The sequence below is a fragment of the Leucopleurus acutus genome (genome assembly GCF_964270905.1).
Source record: "Leucopleurus acutus genome assembly, chromosome: 20".
Taxonomy (NCBI): Eukaryota; Metazoa; Chordata; class Mammalia; order Artiodactyla; family Delphinidae; genus Leucopleurus; species Leucopleurus acutus.
Window position 1 is genome coordinate 47427618 of NC_139162.1, and position 16257 is coordinate 47443874.

The 16257-nt window shown below is 57.3% G+C and overlaps 1 protein-coding gene and 1 pseudogene across 3 annotated transcripts; one reads left to right on the top strand and one right to left on the bottom strand.

The window, feature by feature from the left end:
- The first annotated feature begins 612 nt into the window (after positions 1–612).
- EGLN2 (egl-9 family hypoxia inducible factor 2) lies at positions 613–8380 on the top strand. Of its 2 annotated transcripts, none has more exons than XM_082862075.1 (6): positions 613–804; positions 1837–2900; positions 6993–7112; positions 7554–7690; positions 7874–7941; positions 8139–8380. In XM_082862075.1, exons 2-6 carry the CDS (start codon positions 2073–2075, stop codon positions 8261–8263), a joined length of 1278 nt encoding a protein of 425 aa, XP_082718201.1. In that variant the 5' UTR covers positions 613–804; positions 1837–2072; the 3' UTR covers positions 8264–8380. The 2 variants fall into 2 exon arrangements, with proteins under 2 accessions (XP_082718201.1, XP_082718202.1); XM_082862076.1 differs by having other exon boundaries at positions 8201–8380.
- Positions 8381–8958: 578 nt separating this feature from the next.
- Positions 8959–12657, bottom strand: LOC309976321 (cytochrome P450 2F2-like; annotated as a pseudogene). The gene is made up of 9 exons: positions 12603–12657; positions 11978–12072; positions 11263–11425; positions 10699–10848; positions 10397–10557; positions 9844–10181; positions 9562–9756; positions 9216–9357; positions 8959–9128 (listed from the first exon to the last, which is right to left on the bottom strand). The product of its transcript is annotated as a cytochrome P450 2F2-like (transcript).
- Between the last annotated feature and the right edge of the window lie 3600 nt (positions 12658–16257).

The following is a 16257-nucleotide window of genomic DNA, read 5'->3' on the forward strand; positions in this document are numbered from 1 at the left end:
TAAATGACCTCATCTGCATAGTCCTCCCAGGTCAGGTCGTCCAGAGACTCGAGGCTGTCATGCAAATGTCTTCTCTGAGTAGCTTTCCTAGGTTGTTTTATTCGGGTGCCACACACTTGTCCCGATGGGGCAGGGTGGAGCGAGTCAGAATGTTTGCACGTCCCTTCTTGTTCTTCTTCCCTTCTCTCAAGGACGTTCCGCTCTTCTTTTCCTCCGTTATAAAAAGTCCTTATGTAAATTAGTTACTGTCGTGCAAATTTACATACATTTCCCAACTAATTGCTCAGACGTTTCTCAATATTCCTATTCTTGGGCTGTGAGAAGGCGGAGCTGTCCATGTAAATAATACCGATGATCTGTATGCCTCCCCTACCCTGCTACTCATCGTTCCGCCGCGTTCTCGGCTCCAAGGGGGCGGTCCTGTCTATGTAAATAGGATTATTTGCATGCCCCTCCCACTCGCTTGGCATAATATGTGCCGAAACTCCCCCACCGGATCCAGCCCTTCCTAACTGCGTTCCTCCTCTCGCGCAGAAGGGGCGGAGCGGAGAGTGCATAAAAACCTTGTGTCGGCGACTGATCCGTTTCCCCTTTCTCGAGGGAGAGGGTGTTCTGAATTTCCTCGCCCCGCCCCGCGCGGCTCGCGCCTGCGCAAGCCCCGTCTCCTACGCCCGGATGCGGTCACGTGCCCACCGGGCGAGGCGGGGGCGGAGCGTCGCGGGTGGTGGGGGCGGGGTATGGCGCGCTGTGCGGCGCAGGGCGGCTGGCACAAACGGCGGCGCCGGGGCCGGAGGAAAAACCTCGGTGAGGAGACCGTGGGGAGGGCATGGAGCGGGGCGGAGAAGGCGCTTGAGGCCGGGCGCCGGCGCGAGCCGGGCGGGGTGCGGGGGCGCGCGCCCAGCACTCTGTGGCGAAGCCTGGCGACCCTGGGGAGGGGAGGGGGGGTGGGGCGTGGGGGAGGGAACGCGCGCCGGGCATGTTAAGCGCCGGCCGTTGGGGGGGTTGGGGGGGGAGCAGGGAGCGGGCGGAGGGGGAGGGGAGGGGTGGGGACACGGGGTTCCAGCGGCCCTTAGGCCTTGTCTTCGTCTCCTGCTGTGCCCCGAGGGGCCCCAGGACCCGCACCGAAGGGACTTGGGAGGGGGGCGCTTTTTCCGTCGTCCTTTCCCCGAGTGCATGAGCCCTTCTCCACCCTTCCCTCTGTCGCTGTGGACCCTGCTCCCACGGGTCCCTTCCGTCTGTCTGTCTCAGGACCTCCCTTCCGTCTGGGTGTGTGTCAGCCCCTAACGGGCTTCCTCCTGTTGGGCTGGGTTCTGCCCGGCTGTCTCAGGCCCACCCTCCCTGCTCTTCTCCGGTGTGTGTTTCTGTCTCTGGACCCCCCAGTTTCCACGGTCTGTAGATCCCCACATTCCCTCTGTGTCTTCCAGGCAGATCTCCCCTCTCGCCCCCACCCCCACCCCCAGTCTGTTTGTTTCTAACTCTCCTACTTCCCACACCGGCATCCTTTTCTACTTAAAGTCCCCTCCTTCTTTTCTGTCTGTGGGTCTGTGTCTGTCTGGGGGTGTCTCTCGCCCACAGCTCCCACTGCAGTCCTCTGCATGTGGATCAGCTACCCAGTCTCACCCCTCCAGCTGCCCCCTCATTGCCACTTGTCTCTTAGTGATTCCACCCAAGTCCCAGAGTCTTTTTCCCCACGTGGCCTCAGGTTTTGGGGTCTTAGTAGCTAAGTCTAACTATCTACTGCCCCTGCCACTCCCCACCCTCGCCCAGCCCTCTTCCCTGTAGCTCTTCTCACATTCCTTTCTCTCTCTCTCTCTCTCTCTCTGTTTCTCTCTCCAGCCACCTTGACAGGTCCCTTCCCAAGCCCCTAGGGACAGCAGAGGACTTGGGGACCAGCAAGCACCCCCAGGGCACAAGAAAAGTCTCTGCCATCTGCCCTGCCTCATCCTGCCCCACGCCAGGCCCAGCCGCCCCGGCCCCCGGCTGCATCAAGTGGAGGAGGAGGAGGTGGAGGAGGGTGGCACCATGGGCCTGGGCCGTGCCCTCCATGCCCGGGGGATGAAGACACTGCTGCCATGGACAGCCCGTGCCAGCCGCAGCCCCTGAGTCAGGCTCTCCCTCAGTTGCCGGGTTCGGTGTCAGAGCCCTTGGAGCCTAGCAGGGCCAGGATGGGGGTGGAGAGTTACCTGCCCTGTCCCCTGCTGTCCTCCTACCACCGTCCAGGAGGGCCTGGTGAGGCCTCGGCGGGGAGTGGGACCCCCAGAGCTACAGCTACTTCCACCACAGCCAGCCCCCTGCGGGAGGGCTTCGGTGGGCAGGATGGCGGCGAGCTGCGGCCGCTGCAGAGTGAGGGTGCTGCAGCACTGGTCACCAAGGGGTGCCAGCGACTGGCAGCCCAGGGCGCCCGGCCCGAGGCCCCCAAACGGAAATGGGCAGAGGATGGTGGGGATGCCCCCGCGCCCAGCAAGAGGCCCTGGGCCAGGCAGGAGAACCAGGAGGCAGAGACAGAGGGGGAGGGCTGCAGCAGTGGCAGTGGTGAGGCCAGCGCCGGGCTGAGGGAGGAGGTGCTGCCCGCTGCACCTGAGCGCCTGGCCCTGGACTATATTGTGCCCTGCATGCGGTACTATGGCATCTGCGTCAAGGACAGCTTCCTGGGGGCGGCGCTGGGTGGCCGAGTGCTGGCAGAGGTGGAGGCCCTGAAGCGGGGCGGGCGCCTGCGTGATGGGCAGCTAGTGAGCCAGCGGGCTATCCCGCCACGCAGCATCCGTGGGGACCAGATTGCCTGGGTGGAAGGCCATGAGCCAGGCTGCCGAAGCATCGGTGCCCTCATGGCCCACGTGGATGCTGTAATCCGCCACTGTGCTGGGAGGCTGGGCAGCTACGTCATCAATGGGCGCACCAAGGTGAGGCTGCAGGGACCGGGTGGTGGGGTGGGGGGCTGCCCAGCACTTGTTGGATGCCTAGTGTTCTGAGCACTAGTGGGTTTGGAGATAGGCTTCTGGGGTCACAAAAGAGTTCCGGCAGCTCTGGCGCAGGGACTGTTGGAGCTCACTTTGGGCTCTCACTCCCTGTGGCCTTAGTTTGTGTACCTGTAAACCGTGGGTTTGGCCCGTAGTCACCATGGTTCTTGACCTTGCCAGGGATCCTCTTGAAGAACCTGAGGAGAGGTGCCGACAGTCATAGTCCCACATCTGTGCATGGGCCATGGTGGGGTTCACAGCCACCTGATGTCTGTTCCTGGATCCTAGACCAAGAATGTTCAGTGTAGACAGGCACGGGTTTCTGCCTCTGCCGTCTGTACCTGTCTGTCTGCCCCTGTCTTTGTTCTTCCCTGTTCCCTTATTTTTTCATGTACTTGGGTATGTCTAGTCCATCCTGTCCATTGCCTGTCTTTGGTCTGTCTGTTCTGTCTCCTGGGTAGGAGAACCAGAAGGTGGAACGGGGAGGGGGGCAGTGGTGAGGCCAGTGCCGGGCTGAGGGAGGAGGCACTGCCCACTTTGCTTGGTGCTGGGCTGCATTGTGCACTGCATGCCATACTGTGGCATTTGCATCGTGGACGGCTTTCTGGGGGTGTCTGTGTGCTGGCCCAGGTGGAGGTTATGTCCCCATCTTTCCCATCCCTCCCCATCCTAGACCCTGTCCTCCATCCTGTCTGTTCTGTCTCTCCATCACTTTATCCTTGTCTGGCTCTGGTCTGTTTCCTTGATCCTCTGCCGTTGTATCTTTTCTTGGTCTCTTTCTCTTGTTTTAGAGTAGCAGTTATCTTTTTTTTTGGAACCTGGGCCTGTTTAAGAATCTGCCAGAAACCACAGACCCTGTCTTAAAAAAATGCTCATTTGATTGGAGTTTATGGTCAGTGATCAGGGCCTTCTGGGCCTGCAGCTGCCCATTCAGGAACCTGGGGTTAGGAGCCTGCACAAGACAGTAGTCCGTAGGGCCTTTTGGCCTGCTGACATGTTAATTCTCCTCATGGAGGGGTGTGAGGATCCTGGCTTTGAGTCCAGGGTTTGGCGGTGTTAGGACAAGGCCCGGTAGGGAGTGCCCACTGCACAGCACCAGTGATACCTGGCTGATGGCACAGACTGTGTTTTGCCCTGCAGGCATGAGGCTGTGCTCCTGATGTCCTCTCCCTCCTCCCTCAGATCCTGTCTTGGGTTCTGTCTCTGCAGCTTCCGTCTCAGGCTGGAGCTGGCTCGGGGACTAGGGCTCCCCCGGGCCGAAGCCATACTGGCTTCCCCGCCCCAGCTGGAACTTGTCCTGCTTCCCTCTCCCTCCTGTTACTTTGGTAGCTGGAGGGCCAGAGGCGGCCCCTCCCAGTGGCAGGAGAGATCAGTGGGAATCTCCCTAGCCACAAGGTGTTGAGCCCCATCTCCCCAGGGTCACCCATCCTCACAGGAGGGAGGTTGGTGGGGAGACCACAAGAGTTGAGTGGCCAAGGGCAGGATGCTTCTCTGAGCCTCTGTTTGCTCATCCACAGGATAGGAAAACCAGGTTAACTCCCCAGCTAGGCTGTGGCCATTTCAGGAGGGGAGGGGAGAGGGCGCAGATCTCTTTTCCTTTGGTGCCTTGGATGTGGTTGGGAGCAGGCCCTGGAGGGGTGGTGGGGTGGGTGTTGAGAGTTTTTAGCCTTGGGAGGTAAGAACAAGCCTGGCTGGACTAAGAAGGGAGGGGAAGAGCCAACCCAGCCACTGGAGTTCCTCTCAGACCCTCCCTGCCCCCGTGAGGCAGCAACTGCAGGCTTCCTCGCCTTCAGAGGGCAACATCTGGGCTCCCTCCCCAAGCGCTGGAGTAAGACAGTGTGGGGTGGTCCCGGTAGCTGGGGGGGCCTCAGATCACCAGTGTGGTTTGGGCTGGTCCCGAGTGCCGCTCCTGTGCTCTTGCCTTCCTCGTCTCCCTAGATCCTCTGCTCAGCGGGCCTGCAGGTGGGAGGGAACTGGCTCCCATTGGCATCAAGGGCTACCATAGGTGACCCCGGGAGGCCCCTTTAGGAGCAGTTTGGAGGTGGGGCCTGCTGCTGTCGGCTGAGACCTGGGGTTCTGATTGCGGGGGTGGGGTGTGCATGCACAGTGGTCCTAGCTGCCCCTTCCTGGAGATGGAAGTGTGAGGAGCAAGTTTCCGTGTTACTCTGGTTGTTGTCCCTTCCCTTGTGGGGGCAGGAAGTAGATGCTTCTCGGGGGCCGGAGGATGCCACCCCCAGCCCCACTCCCAGGTGAGTATATGTGGGGGGAGGGGGGCCTTAAAGGGCCTGTTCCTGTGCCTACCTTCACACACACAGGAGTCCCATTCCCTGACAGACTGCAGAGTGTGTCCCTGCCTGCGTGGTGGGAGACCCTGTGAGGGTGCACGGGAAGGATGGAATGGAGGCCCTGAGACCCAGAGGAGCGCTTTTAATTAGCAGCTCCCTCCTTGGCACTAGGGAGACAGGCCTGGCCCTGGCGGCCAGTACTAGGTAAACAGGTACCTGTGCTGATTTTGCACTGAGAGGGATGGAATGGGAAATCAGCCCAGGTGCCTTCAGCTAGAGGACTCGAGGTGCTCCTGGCCCTGAGACCTGAATAACAAGGGGGACGAGTGGAAGAGCGTTCAGGCAGGTGCAGAGGCCTTGAGGATGAGCTTGGCCTGGTCAGAGAAGAGTGAGGAGGATTTCGAGGCTGGAGATGGTGTATGAGGCTAGTGGCCTTGGAGGCTGTGGTCAGGAGTTTGTTCTCTTGGGATGCAGCGAGGAGCTTGAAGGGGTTTGAGCAGTGCTGAGCTGGAGTAAAGGGCCTCGGGCTGCCGTGGGGGTGGGTTGTGCGGGAAGAGGTTGCAGCACTGGACCCCTTTCCCCACCCCACCCTCGAGCAAAACCGGCAAAATCTCCAAAACAGTAGTTGTCAGCTCCATTTCGTGGATGAGGAACTGGAGATGGGGAAGTTCCGTCATCTGCCAGACATCACAGCTTATGTTGCAGCACTGAGACTTGAACCCAGGAGATAGGTCTGCAGGAACACCTGGGCCCTTTTCCTCACATCACACCCATCACTTTGCTGGGTACCTGATGAGAAACAGGCCCAGAGTGGCTAGGCCCAGGACTCAGAATGGCCAGGGCTGCCTAGGGCAGTGGCAGCTATCCAGGAGAGGAGGCGAGAACCCTGGGGCTAGACCTGTGCACACAGAAGCCGAGACCTGGAACAAGGTCTGACTCAGATCTGTGGGGGTCAGGAGCCTCCAAAGTCATGTTCTCGGAGGGGTTCATGCTACTGCTGTAAACCGAAGGTCTTCATTAGCCCCATTTTACAGATGAGGCGTTTTGAGGCCCATTCAGGTGATGAGACTGTCCAAGACTACTTGGCAGGTTTTCCTTGGAGTTGGGATTAGATCTCAGGTTCTGGTCACATTCTGGATTTTGGTACCTGTTCAGTTGTGTAGGAGACAGATTATTTAGCGGGTATTCTTTATAGTAAGGTTAGTGGTTCTCAACATTGCTGCACGTTAGGATTACCTGGGGAACCTTTAAAAATTCCAGGCTCCACCTGAGACCAAGTACATCAGAACCTCTGAGGTGGGCCTCGGTATCAGTGTCCCAGGTCATTCCAACTCTACAGCTCAAGGAGAAAACTCCTGGTGTGGGGCTGTGAGGCCACATCCCTGCACACCAGGAAATGTTTAAATTGCTTTTATCCTAGTGAAATGTCTGACATGGGGTCAGGTTATCTTTAAAAAACCAAGCCCTCAGTTGCTCACTGAGCTGCATGTTGGCACCAGACGCGGGGGGTAGGGGCGTGAGGTGTGTGTGTGTGTTGGGCTGTTGAGGCCCAGGGGCTGAGGTTTCTTGTGGATGGAGGCTTGGCTGAAAAAGGAGAAAAGGAGAAAGTCTGGGTGCTGGAACCCTTGGAGCCCAGGACACCTGAGGAAAGATGAGGGGCTGAGAGGGGTGGGAAAGAGGAGGTGAAGGCTGCTTATCTAACGTCCCTGCCACTTAGCCTCAGTAAACGCTCTCCATCCGTCTCTGCCAGGCCATGGTGGCATGTTACCCAGGTAACGGGCTGGGGTACGTGAGACACGTTGACAATCCCCATGGCGATGGGCGCTGCATCACCTGCATCTATTACCTGAATCAGAACTGGGATGTCAAGGTAGGATGTTGGGGGTGGGGTGGCGTGCGTCCATTGCATTTTCCTTTCCCAGCTCAGCTTCTAGCATTGTCCCCTTCCTCTTCCCAACCCACGGGAGGGGGGCGGTGGAATGTGCCCAATGGCTCTTTCTGGGAAATGGGACCTCCTCTTCAGCTGACTGTGCGGCGGCAGTTCCCCCTCTTTGGGGAATGGTGCTGTCTGCCCAGCCCCCCGCCTAACCAGCACTTCCCCCGCCCCATTTCCTGTCTTCTTAAGTAGCTTCCTGCCCATCTCCATGGTGATGCAGACTCTGCGTTGTCATTCATTTTGAGAGCCTGAGTGGTGGGAGGGAGTGATGTGTGAAGTTATTATGCCCCCTGGTGGGCTCCTGGGGGCCGGCAGTGCAAGGCAGGGGCTCTAGGCAGGACTCCCAGCCTGCCTCATCCTCTGGCCCGCCTTCAGGTGCATGGCGGCCTGCTGCAGATATTCCCTGAGGGCCGTCCCGTGGTAGCCAACATTGAGCCACTCTTTGACCGGCTGCTCATTTTCTGGTCTGATCGGCGGAACCCCCATGAGGTGAAACCAGCCTATGCCACCAGGTATGGTCCACACTTCCGGGAATGTGCCCAGGTGCTCCCCCTGTGCCAGCAAAGTCTTGTCAGACCCCTGAAGTGACTAGGAAGTGATGGAGTGCCCAGAGGGGGCGGCTCGGGGTGGATATAGTGGCTGGAATTGAGGAAAAGTGATCTCTAACCACCCTCTGGGGCTGCTCTGGTCTCCAGGTACGCCATCACTGTCTGGTATTTTGATGCCAAGGAGCGAGCAGCAGCCAAAGACAAGTATCAGCTAGGTACCGGCCTCCCAGTGTCCCCTCCCTCAGGTCCTTCCTCTTCCGTGTACCTCCCTGGGCCTCAAGCCGCCTCATCAGTCTCACTGGATCCTGTCACTCATTTTTCCCCATCTTTGCCTACCATCCCTAGACAGTTCACTCTCCTGGTATCCCCAGCATGAGCCCCATCTCTTCTGGTCATCTCCCCTTCTTCCCAGGTTTCCTTGGTCTCTTAGTTCTGTCCCTGATGACTCAGTCTCCTGTCCCCCTTCACCCCCAGCATCAGGACAGAAGGGTGTCCAAGTACCTGTATCACAGCCGACTACGCCCACCTAGTGGCTAGCCCCAGAGCTGCACGGACAGACAGCTTGCCTGACTTCGGGAGAGCCCTGGGCCCGGTGCCGCCAGTCACGGTGCCTGCTCCTGCCCCGCCACTGCCGCTGCTTCTGACTTTGCCTCTGTTTTGCCTGGTGTGGAGGGCTCCATCCATCGCTGAGGACCAAGGAGGAGGAGAGACCTCTGCTGCCCTGGGCTGGGGGCTGGGGCTGTGACCTGGGCAGAGGCCGGTGTTGGGGACTGCCATTACTGGAGCTGGGGGCCTGTGTCCTGCCCTGTCTGGTCATGCATGTCCCTCTCAGGTTTGGAGAGCTGGAAGGAGGCGTTGCCACCTCCCACCAGAATGCAGGATTTGGGGTTGGGGTGAGTCATGGCCTCTTGCTGGCAAAGGTTTGTGGGGGAGTATCCCCAAGCCCCCCCACTCCTCCAGCCTGGAACGGGAAGTGACTCCCCAGCCCCTTTGGCCATGGCACCTTTTGGACTAGGCTGCCGCTGCTGGGCAGGATGAAAGGTGCTGGGAGGAGCATGGGCCTGCAAGTCCTGTCAGCCAAGAAATAAAAGTTTACCTCAGAGCTGCACACATCTGACTGACTCACTCCCTGTTGGTAAGAAGACGCCTCCGTCTGCAATTCAGGGCCTTTATTGACCAAAGAGGGTAAGGAAGTCTGAGAGCCAGTGAGCAGAGGGTGGCTGAACCTGACTTCAGCGGGCCACCAGACAGAGTTGGAAGGCTGGGGGCTCGTTGCCCAGGCCAGTGCACTGTGGGGTGAGGTCGATGTTGGCGGGGCTCCCCACAGGGAGCAGGCAGAACTGCTGTAGAATGGAGGCGAGGAAGACCTCGGATCGGGCCAGGCCTGCACCCAGGCACATTGCTTTCCTGGGGACGTGGGGGTGTGGAATGAGAAACCCATGCACCCCACGGCATGTCCAGGCTGGTCCCCTCTCTGCCCAGCCCAGACCTGGGGCAAAGGGCATGAAGGAGTTGTTGCTCTGGAACTCATCCTTGTCATTCAGGAAGTTGGTGGGATTGAAACAGTCTGGGTCCTTAAATTGGGTGAGATCCTGGTGTGCAGACACAAGGAGAGGAATCATGAAGGTGCCCTGGGGAGATGTGCAAGGGTTACTTGAAAAATATGCAAGTGACTATTCCACACATCCAGCCAAGACCCCATTTCGAAGTCAGCGGCAAGGAAGGCCGCCTACTTTCTTGCTCCCAGAGTCAGTGCTCTGGACGCTTAGGCCTGCTGATCTCTGTTAACAGGCCCTCCCCAGCCCCTGCGCAGGATCCCCAGTCTTGGTGGCCACCTTGGGCAGGAAGTGACTGCGCAGGTGGGCCTCACAGGTGAGGGCACGCGGCAGCTCCAGCGGCAGCATGCTGAAGACGCTTTGGATCTTCTGCAGCGTGGCGTCGGTGTAGGGCAGGCGTTCTTAGTCCTCCAGGTTTGGGGCGCACATTCGACCTACCACGGGATCCAACTCCACCTGCGCTTTGGCTGGGACCGGCAGAGATGTGAACTACCCCAGCCTCCAGCCAACCCAAAACCCTAGCCGCCTCATCCCTAGCTGTCCAGCTCAGAAGCCTACCACCTCTGGGTATTTGAGCAGAATGAGGAGTCCGTAGCGCAGGGTGGTGCTTGTGGTCTCGGTACTGCCAAGGAAGTGGTTATGCGTCGTCATCACCAATGTCTCCTGGAAATGGCTTTCCGGGTCCTTCTGTGGGTAGAGGAGCCAGGCATCTGCTGGTGGGCAGCAGGGCCCTGTACCTTATCCGTTTGATCAGGAAGCAATCGAAATTGCAGGGTTCCCCGGGCTGCCGGTTGCTGCTGGGTTTGCTGAGAGGTGAAAACTCTAAGCTCTGCTAAGTTTCAGAAGATTCTGTGGTGTGGGCCTGGGAGCCATTTTAGGAGGGAGGGGAAAATGTACATCTGGGGGGACAGGAAATCAATAGGACCTTGAACAAGACCATTCGTTTCCCTATGGGGAGACTGGACCAGGACTTTGATGTTGTAGGTTCTAAAACTCTTCCATTCCAAGATTCTAAGACTGCCCCATTCTAATGATCCAATGTAGGTAGGTCCGTGTACTCGGAATTTGGCACAGACTGGTCACACGAGGGAGGGATGGGGGCCGACCCTCTCACCTCACCCTATCTGGAACTCATGATGCAGAAGTTGTCATTGAAGAGGTCCAGGAGCCTCAGGAACTCTGGGTCCTCGTAGCCATAGCGGTTCTCAAAGACCCCGGAACACATAACGTTAGATACAGCATTATCTAGTAGCCGCCGGGGGTCGAACGGAGCTCCTGGGAGTGGGAACATGACAAGGTCATACGCTGTGTCTCGGCCCCCACCCAGCTCTTGGGTTTACTGGCTTCATTCCACCCAAACGCCTTCCCTAGGGCACACCCACAACAGGTCCCTATCCTTTTCCGACCAGGCCGTACCAACGCTGTCTTGAAATTCGCCAAGCAGACAAGGCGCCTCTTCCAGGACACGGTCCTCGATGGTCCGCGTACCCAAGCCGAACTCCTTAAGTGCTCCAAGTGCAAAATTGCGCAGCGTCCGCCAGCGCTGCCCGTTAGAAGCCACGATGCCTGGGGGAGTGGAACAAAGAAGGGGACGGGCCGGGGAGTTAGCCACGCCCCATCCCGGAAGCATCCCGTAGTGGAGTCGACTTCCTCGCAACTCTTCGCTCTGCTTCATTTCCTGGTCTTTTGGTTGCTACCCCAGCCTTCTCGGCCCTATCCGCACATTGGCCGCACCTCTGCTGGTCCCGATTCCTCATCCACGTGCTGGCTCTCTTTGGCCTTGACTCTTAGGCTCTTCTCTTCTACTGGCTGCACAAGGATCCAGCCTCCCCCACCGCCATTCGACCCCTACACTGTGACTCCTCCCCAACCTCTCCTCAGAACCCTTGACTCTATTAGGCCCCGCTCCATTTCCCCCGGTCTCGCTCCGTATCGCAAACTGGACGTTCCCGGTCCGCACTTCCGCCGCCCAGGCCTCACCGTTTACGCGTGTGAAGCGTTCGAAGGCTGCCCTGGCCCCGCGGCCGGAGAAGGCATCCGCTTGCAGCACTAATGCGTCCCGCTGCGCTGCGTAGCTGCACGGCACCACTGCAGGGCGCGGGCCCAGCCACACGGTGAACACCGGACCCCAGCGTCCAGGGAGCTACACGGAGTCGGTGCTCAGCGGGCCCGGGTCTGGGCTCCTGACCCCTCCGCCATCGAGACCCCAGAGGCCGGACCCCAGCTCCCTTCTCCTTCAGACCCAGGAGTCCAGCCCCACCGCCTTCCCTCAAAATCTAGAAGTCCAGGTCCCCAGCCCCCTGCACCCTCAGAACTAGGTATCTGGGCCCTCAGCACCTCCCCAGCCTTGAGCCAGAACAGACCTCTCTGCTCCCCGTCCCCTGGGACCAGACTACCCGCCCCAGGCTCCCCCTCCCTTGGGACCCGGGAGTCGGGGTGGGTTGGGGTGGGGGGGTGGCAGCGAGACTCCACCCTGAACCAGGAGCTCAGGGCCACTGTCCCTTTTCCGTCCAGATCTAACTTCCCACCTCCAGTCTCCTTTCCCAGAAGGCAGGACTCCAGGCCCCTCACCCTCTGTCAGGACTCGGGGTCCGAGCCCTCAGCTCTGTCTTCATTCAGAGAACCAGGAGTTCTAGCCCCCAGCCCCACCTCCAGGAATCCAGAATCCTGTTACCCCACCCACTGTCGGGGCTACCTCTGTGAGTGCACGGTCCAGGTGTCCAGACTCGAGCTGCAGCAAGTTCCGCCGAAGCGGGAGCGGTACGGGCCCAGGGGTAGGGCCGCCTGCGTCTGAGCGCCAGGTGCACCCCAGCCCCGCCTGGCTGCCTGCACCTCTTCACCTCTTTGATTCCCTTGGGGTCTTGGGTGGAGCAGGGATGGAGACTGAAAGTGGGAGGGAGGGGTGGCCGCCTTTGGGATGCTCATTCTGTAATTCCCCAACCCAAAGTCTGCACCCCGCCCCCAGCCCTATCACTGCTGGCCTTGGCTCCTCCTGGCCTTTTTTGTGTGTGTGTGTGCCTGCCTCAGCCTGTCCTATCTGGTAGCTTTAATGCACTAGCATGTTCATGTCAGCATACCTGGTCAACAGGTGCACCCTCCTGAACCCCCAGCACCTGTGGGTCCGTCTCACTTGGCCTGTAGCTGTGCCTTCCTAATCCCCTGGCCACCTCTGGGCCCATGACCACTGAACGCTGTACCTTGTATTTCTGATAACTCAAAACATCCTGACTGCTAAATACACTTCTTAGAGCACTCCTGGTGATGTGTCCATTCGCCTGGCACTCCTGTGCCCTGTGCCTGTGATTCCTGCGGACTCGCACCTGAGCCCTTGTCACTTCCACACCCGTCGCTCTTGGAGCTCTGTATGCCATACATGTCTCCCAGATGCTCACTCAAGTACCCTAGCGTCCTGGTGCCCATCAGCTTGGCACTTCCATGCCTATCCTATGACTCCTGGCTGCCTTCCCACGGTTGACACCCTTGTATTTCCACACTTAGGCCCTGCCCTGAACTCCTGCCATCTCTATTCCCAATGCTCTGGCTCCCAGATGCCCCAAATGTCCTATGCCTATGCTGCTACACCCCTGGTCTCCAGTCCCCTAGACTCCTCAGTGGGCACCCCCGCCTGACGCCAGGCCACGATGGACCAGGGGCGGGGGTTGTGGCTGAGTCTGTACTTGGAACAGACTGTTCAGGAATGCGGCCCACCCTGCCGCCCACCCTGCCGTGCCGGATCCAGCCTTCCGCCAGGTACCTGGCACAGGGCCCAGACCTGGGGAGACGGTGGGGGAGCTGTGCAGAGTCTGGGACAGGGCTTGTTTCTGGGAGTGTCTCTCTCACTCTCAGTCTCTGTGTTTCTCTGTTCATCTCTCTCTCTTTCTCTCTCTTCCCATTTCTCTCCCTCTCTCTCTGTTTCACTCTCAGTGCCTACCTCTGTTCATGTTTGTCTTCTCTGTCGCGTGCTCTCTCTTTTCAATGTCTGTCTTTTTCTCTCCCTGCCTCTTCCAGTTTGTCTTTACCTTAATCTCCCTCTGTCTCTGCTTTCCCGTCTTCCTGCCTGTTTGTGTAGCACGTCTCCCTACCTGTCAGCCTTTGTCTGCCTGGTGACTGGCAGGGGCTGAGGGGCAGGGCACTGCTCAGAGGCACTGACTCTGCAGACAGCAGGGCTGCAGCAAGCATGCCCTCGCCACCCCTCCCCCAACTCCCACCCCAGCCTCTCCGATGGATCCTCTTTCTCAGGCTCTTTTCAAGAGCAGGCATTTTGTCTTGTTCACTTCTGTATCCCCAGCACGTAAAATAGTGCTCAGCACACAGCTGGCACTCAGTAAATGTTGCTGAATGAATGCATGGCTTTCTTCATTCCTATTTCTGTCTCTGTTTCTCTCTCTCTCTCTCTCTCTTTTAATTGGAGTATAGTTGCTTTACAATGTGTGTTAGTTTCTGCTGTACAGCGAGGTGAATCAGCTATGTGTGTACATATATCCCCTCTTTTTTGGATTTCCTTCCCATTTGGGTCACCACAGTGCATTGAGTAGAGTTCCCTGTGCTATACAGCAGGTTCTCATTAGTTATCTATTTTATACATATACGTGTATATATGTCAATCCCAATCTCCCAATTCATCCCACCCCCCTTTCCCTCCTTGGTGTCCATACGTGTGTTCTCTACATCTGTGTCTCTACTTCTGCCTTGCAAACAGGTTCATCAGTACCATTTTTCTAGATTCTACATATATGCGTTAATATAAGATGTTTTTCCCTTTCTGACTTACTTCACTCTGTATGACAGTCTCTAGGTCCATCCATGTCTCTACAAATGGCCCAATTTTGTGGCTGAGTAATATTCCATTGTATATATGTACCACATCTTCTTTATCCATTCTTCTGTTGATGGACATTTAGGTTGCTTCCATGACCTGGCTATTGTAAATAGTGCTGCAGTAAACATTGGGGTGCTTATGGTTAAAATATTATACTTCCCTTTTTTTTTTTTTTTTTTTTTTTTGTGGTACGCGGGCCTCTCACTGTTGTGGCCTCTCCCGTTGCGGAGCACAGGCTCCGGACGCGCAGGCTCAGCGGCCATGGCTCATGGGCCCAGCCGTTCCGTGGCATGTGGGATCTTCCGAGACCGGGGCACGAACCCGTGTCCCCTGCATCGGCAGGCGGACTCTCAACCACTGCGCCACCAGGGAAGCCCTATACTTCCCTTTTAATTCATTTGGTTCCACATTACAAATCTAATCTCAAGTTTGTCATTTACTCTTAGACAATATAAATTCTTGTCTCTGTTTCTCTCTGTTGCTCTATAATTCGGACTCTATTTCTCTCAATCTCTGTCTTTGGCTGAATCCTTGTGGCTGTCTCCCTTCCTGCCTGTCTCTGTTTCTTCTCTTGAGGCTTCTCTCTGGTTCTCTTTTTGTCCTTTCAGATCTCTGTCTCTCTTCAGCTCTGTGCCTCTCTTAATTTCCATCTTGACTTTAGCATCTCCTTGTCTTCCTTCTCTTTGGGCATCTCTTATCTCTCCCCTTTTCTCAGTTCCTCTCTTTCTCCTCCTCTGTCTCTCTGTCTCTCTCACTCCCAATCTTTGGTTTTCAGGATCTCTATGTATCTCTCTATCTCTGTCTATCTCTTTCTCTTCGTCATGTGTTTCTCTTTCGCATCTCTCCATCTTTCTTTCTCAGGACCTCTGAATCTCTCCTTTTCCCCCTCCCCCTCTACGTCCCTGCCTGGGCCCTGGGGCAGACTCTGTGCTTGGCCTGTGGTGGGAACAGTGTGGGGATTAGGGAGCCACCACCCCATGTGGAGGCCACCTATAAGCCTCCCTCCAGCCAGGCCCATACTCAGCAGAGCATGTCCCAGCTTCTGGGTGACCTTGGGGAGACTCCACTAGGCTAGGGCCTTCCAGGTCACCTCTGCGCATGGCTAGCGGGGCCAGCCTCCTTCTATCTGACTCCAGCTCAATGAAACTTGAGATGCCTGCTCCTTGAGAAAAGCTACTGTCAGCAGATGTCAGCTTGTCAAGTCCAGTCCCAAGCTGCGAGGCCCCATGCCTGGGACCGCTATCCCCACCCCAGAGGGAGGAAATGCAAGACAAAGAAACAGTCCAATGAGAGGGATGAGAAATGGGGGAGAGTTTCGGTCTTCCAGTGCCTCACTTCCCCATTCATTGCCCTTCCACTCTTTCTCTGGTCATTTTTGTTTCTTTCTTTGTCTCTGTCTTCTATTCTCTCTCTTTTTTTTTTTTCGGTACGCAGGCCTCTCACTGTTGTGGCCTCTCCCGTTGCGGAGCACAGGCTCCAGACGCGCAGGCCCAGCGGCCATGGCTCATGGGCCCAGCCGCTCCGCGGCATGTGGGATCTTCCTGGACTGGGGCACGAACCCGTGTCCCCTGCATCGGCAGGCGGACTCTCAACCACTGCGCCACCGGGAAGCCCTCTTCTATTCTCTTTGCGTCCCTAGGTCTCAGTCTCCATATCTCTTTGCTTTCCTCTGTGTCTCTGACTCATAAGATTTTGAAGAGCAGTGTTGGAGCCAGGTGATCTGCGTTCCAAACCCAGCTCTGCCCGTTTCTGGCTGTGTAATATTGGGCAAGTCACTTCGCCTCTCTGAGCAACCTCAGTTTGCTCATCTGTAAAAATGTATAATAAAATTGCTTTGTCTCATAGGGATATTTAAATGAGGTATTTGGACCAGTGTGTGAATAGGAAGCACTAGGTAAGTGTTAGTAATTGTGATTTCTCAGCCTCTGGGTCTGTTTATTTCTCCGGGTCTCTCACTTTCTCCCTGCTTGCATCTCCATCTTTGTACAGTGCCCTGCATCTCTTGCAGACCTTTTCCATATCTCTCTAGGCTGCTGTCTCTTTCTTGGCCTTGGCTTCTCTGCCTCTGTCTTCATTCGAGCCCTCACAGCCTTTACCTTCCAGCCTGTCTCCAGGAGACAATTTCTCCCAGTTTTTAACCGCCCTAAGGGTGAGGG

Bases quoted from the DNA above. Each gene is read 5' to 3' on its own strand.
- EGLN2 (XM_082862075.1), top strand. From the start codon at position 2,073: ATGGACAGCCCGTGCCAGCCGCAGCCCCTGAGTCAGGCTCTCCCTCAG. The intron at 2,901-6,992 runs GTGAGGCTGCAG...CGTCTCTGCCAG, and splicing joins TCATCAATGGGCGCACCAAG to GCCATGGTGGCATGTTACCC. The intron at 7,113-7,553 runs GTAGGATGTTGG...GCCCGCCTTCAG, and splicing joins ATCAGAACTGGGATGTCAAG to GTGCATGGCGGCCTGCTGCA.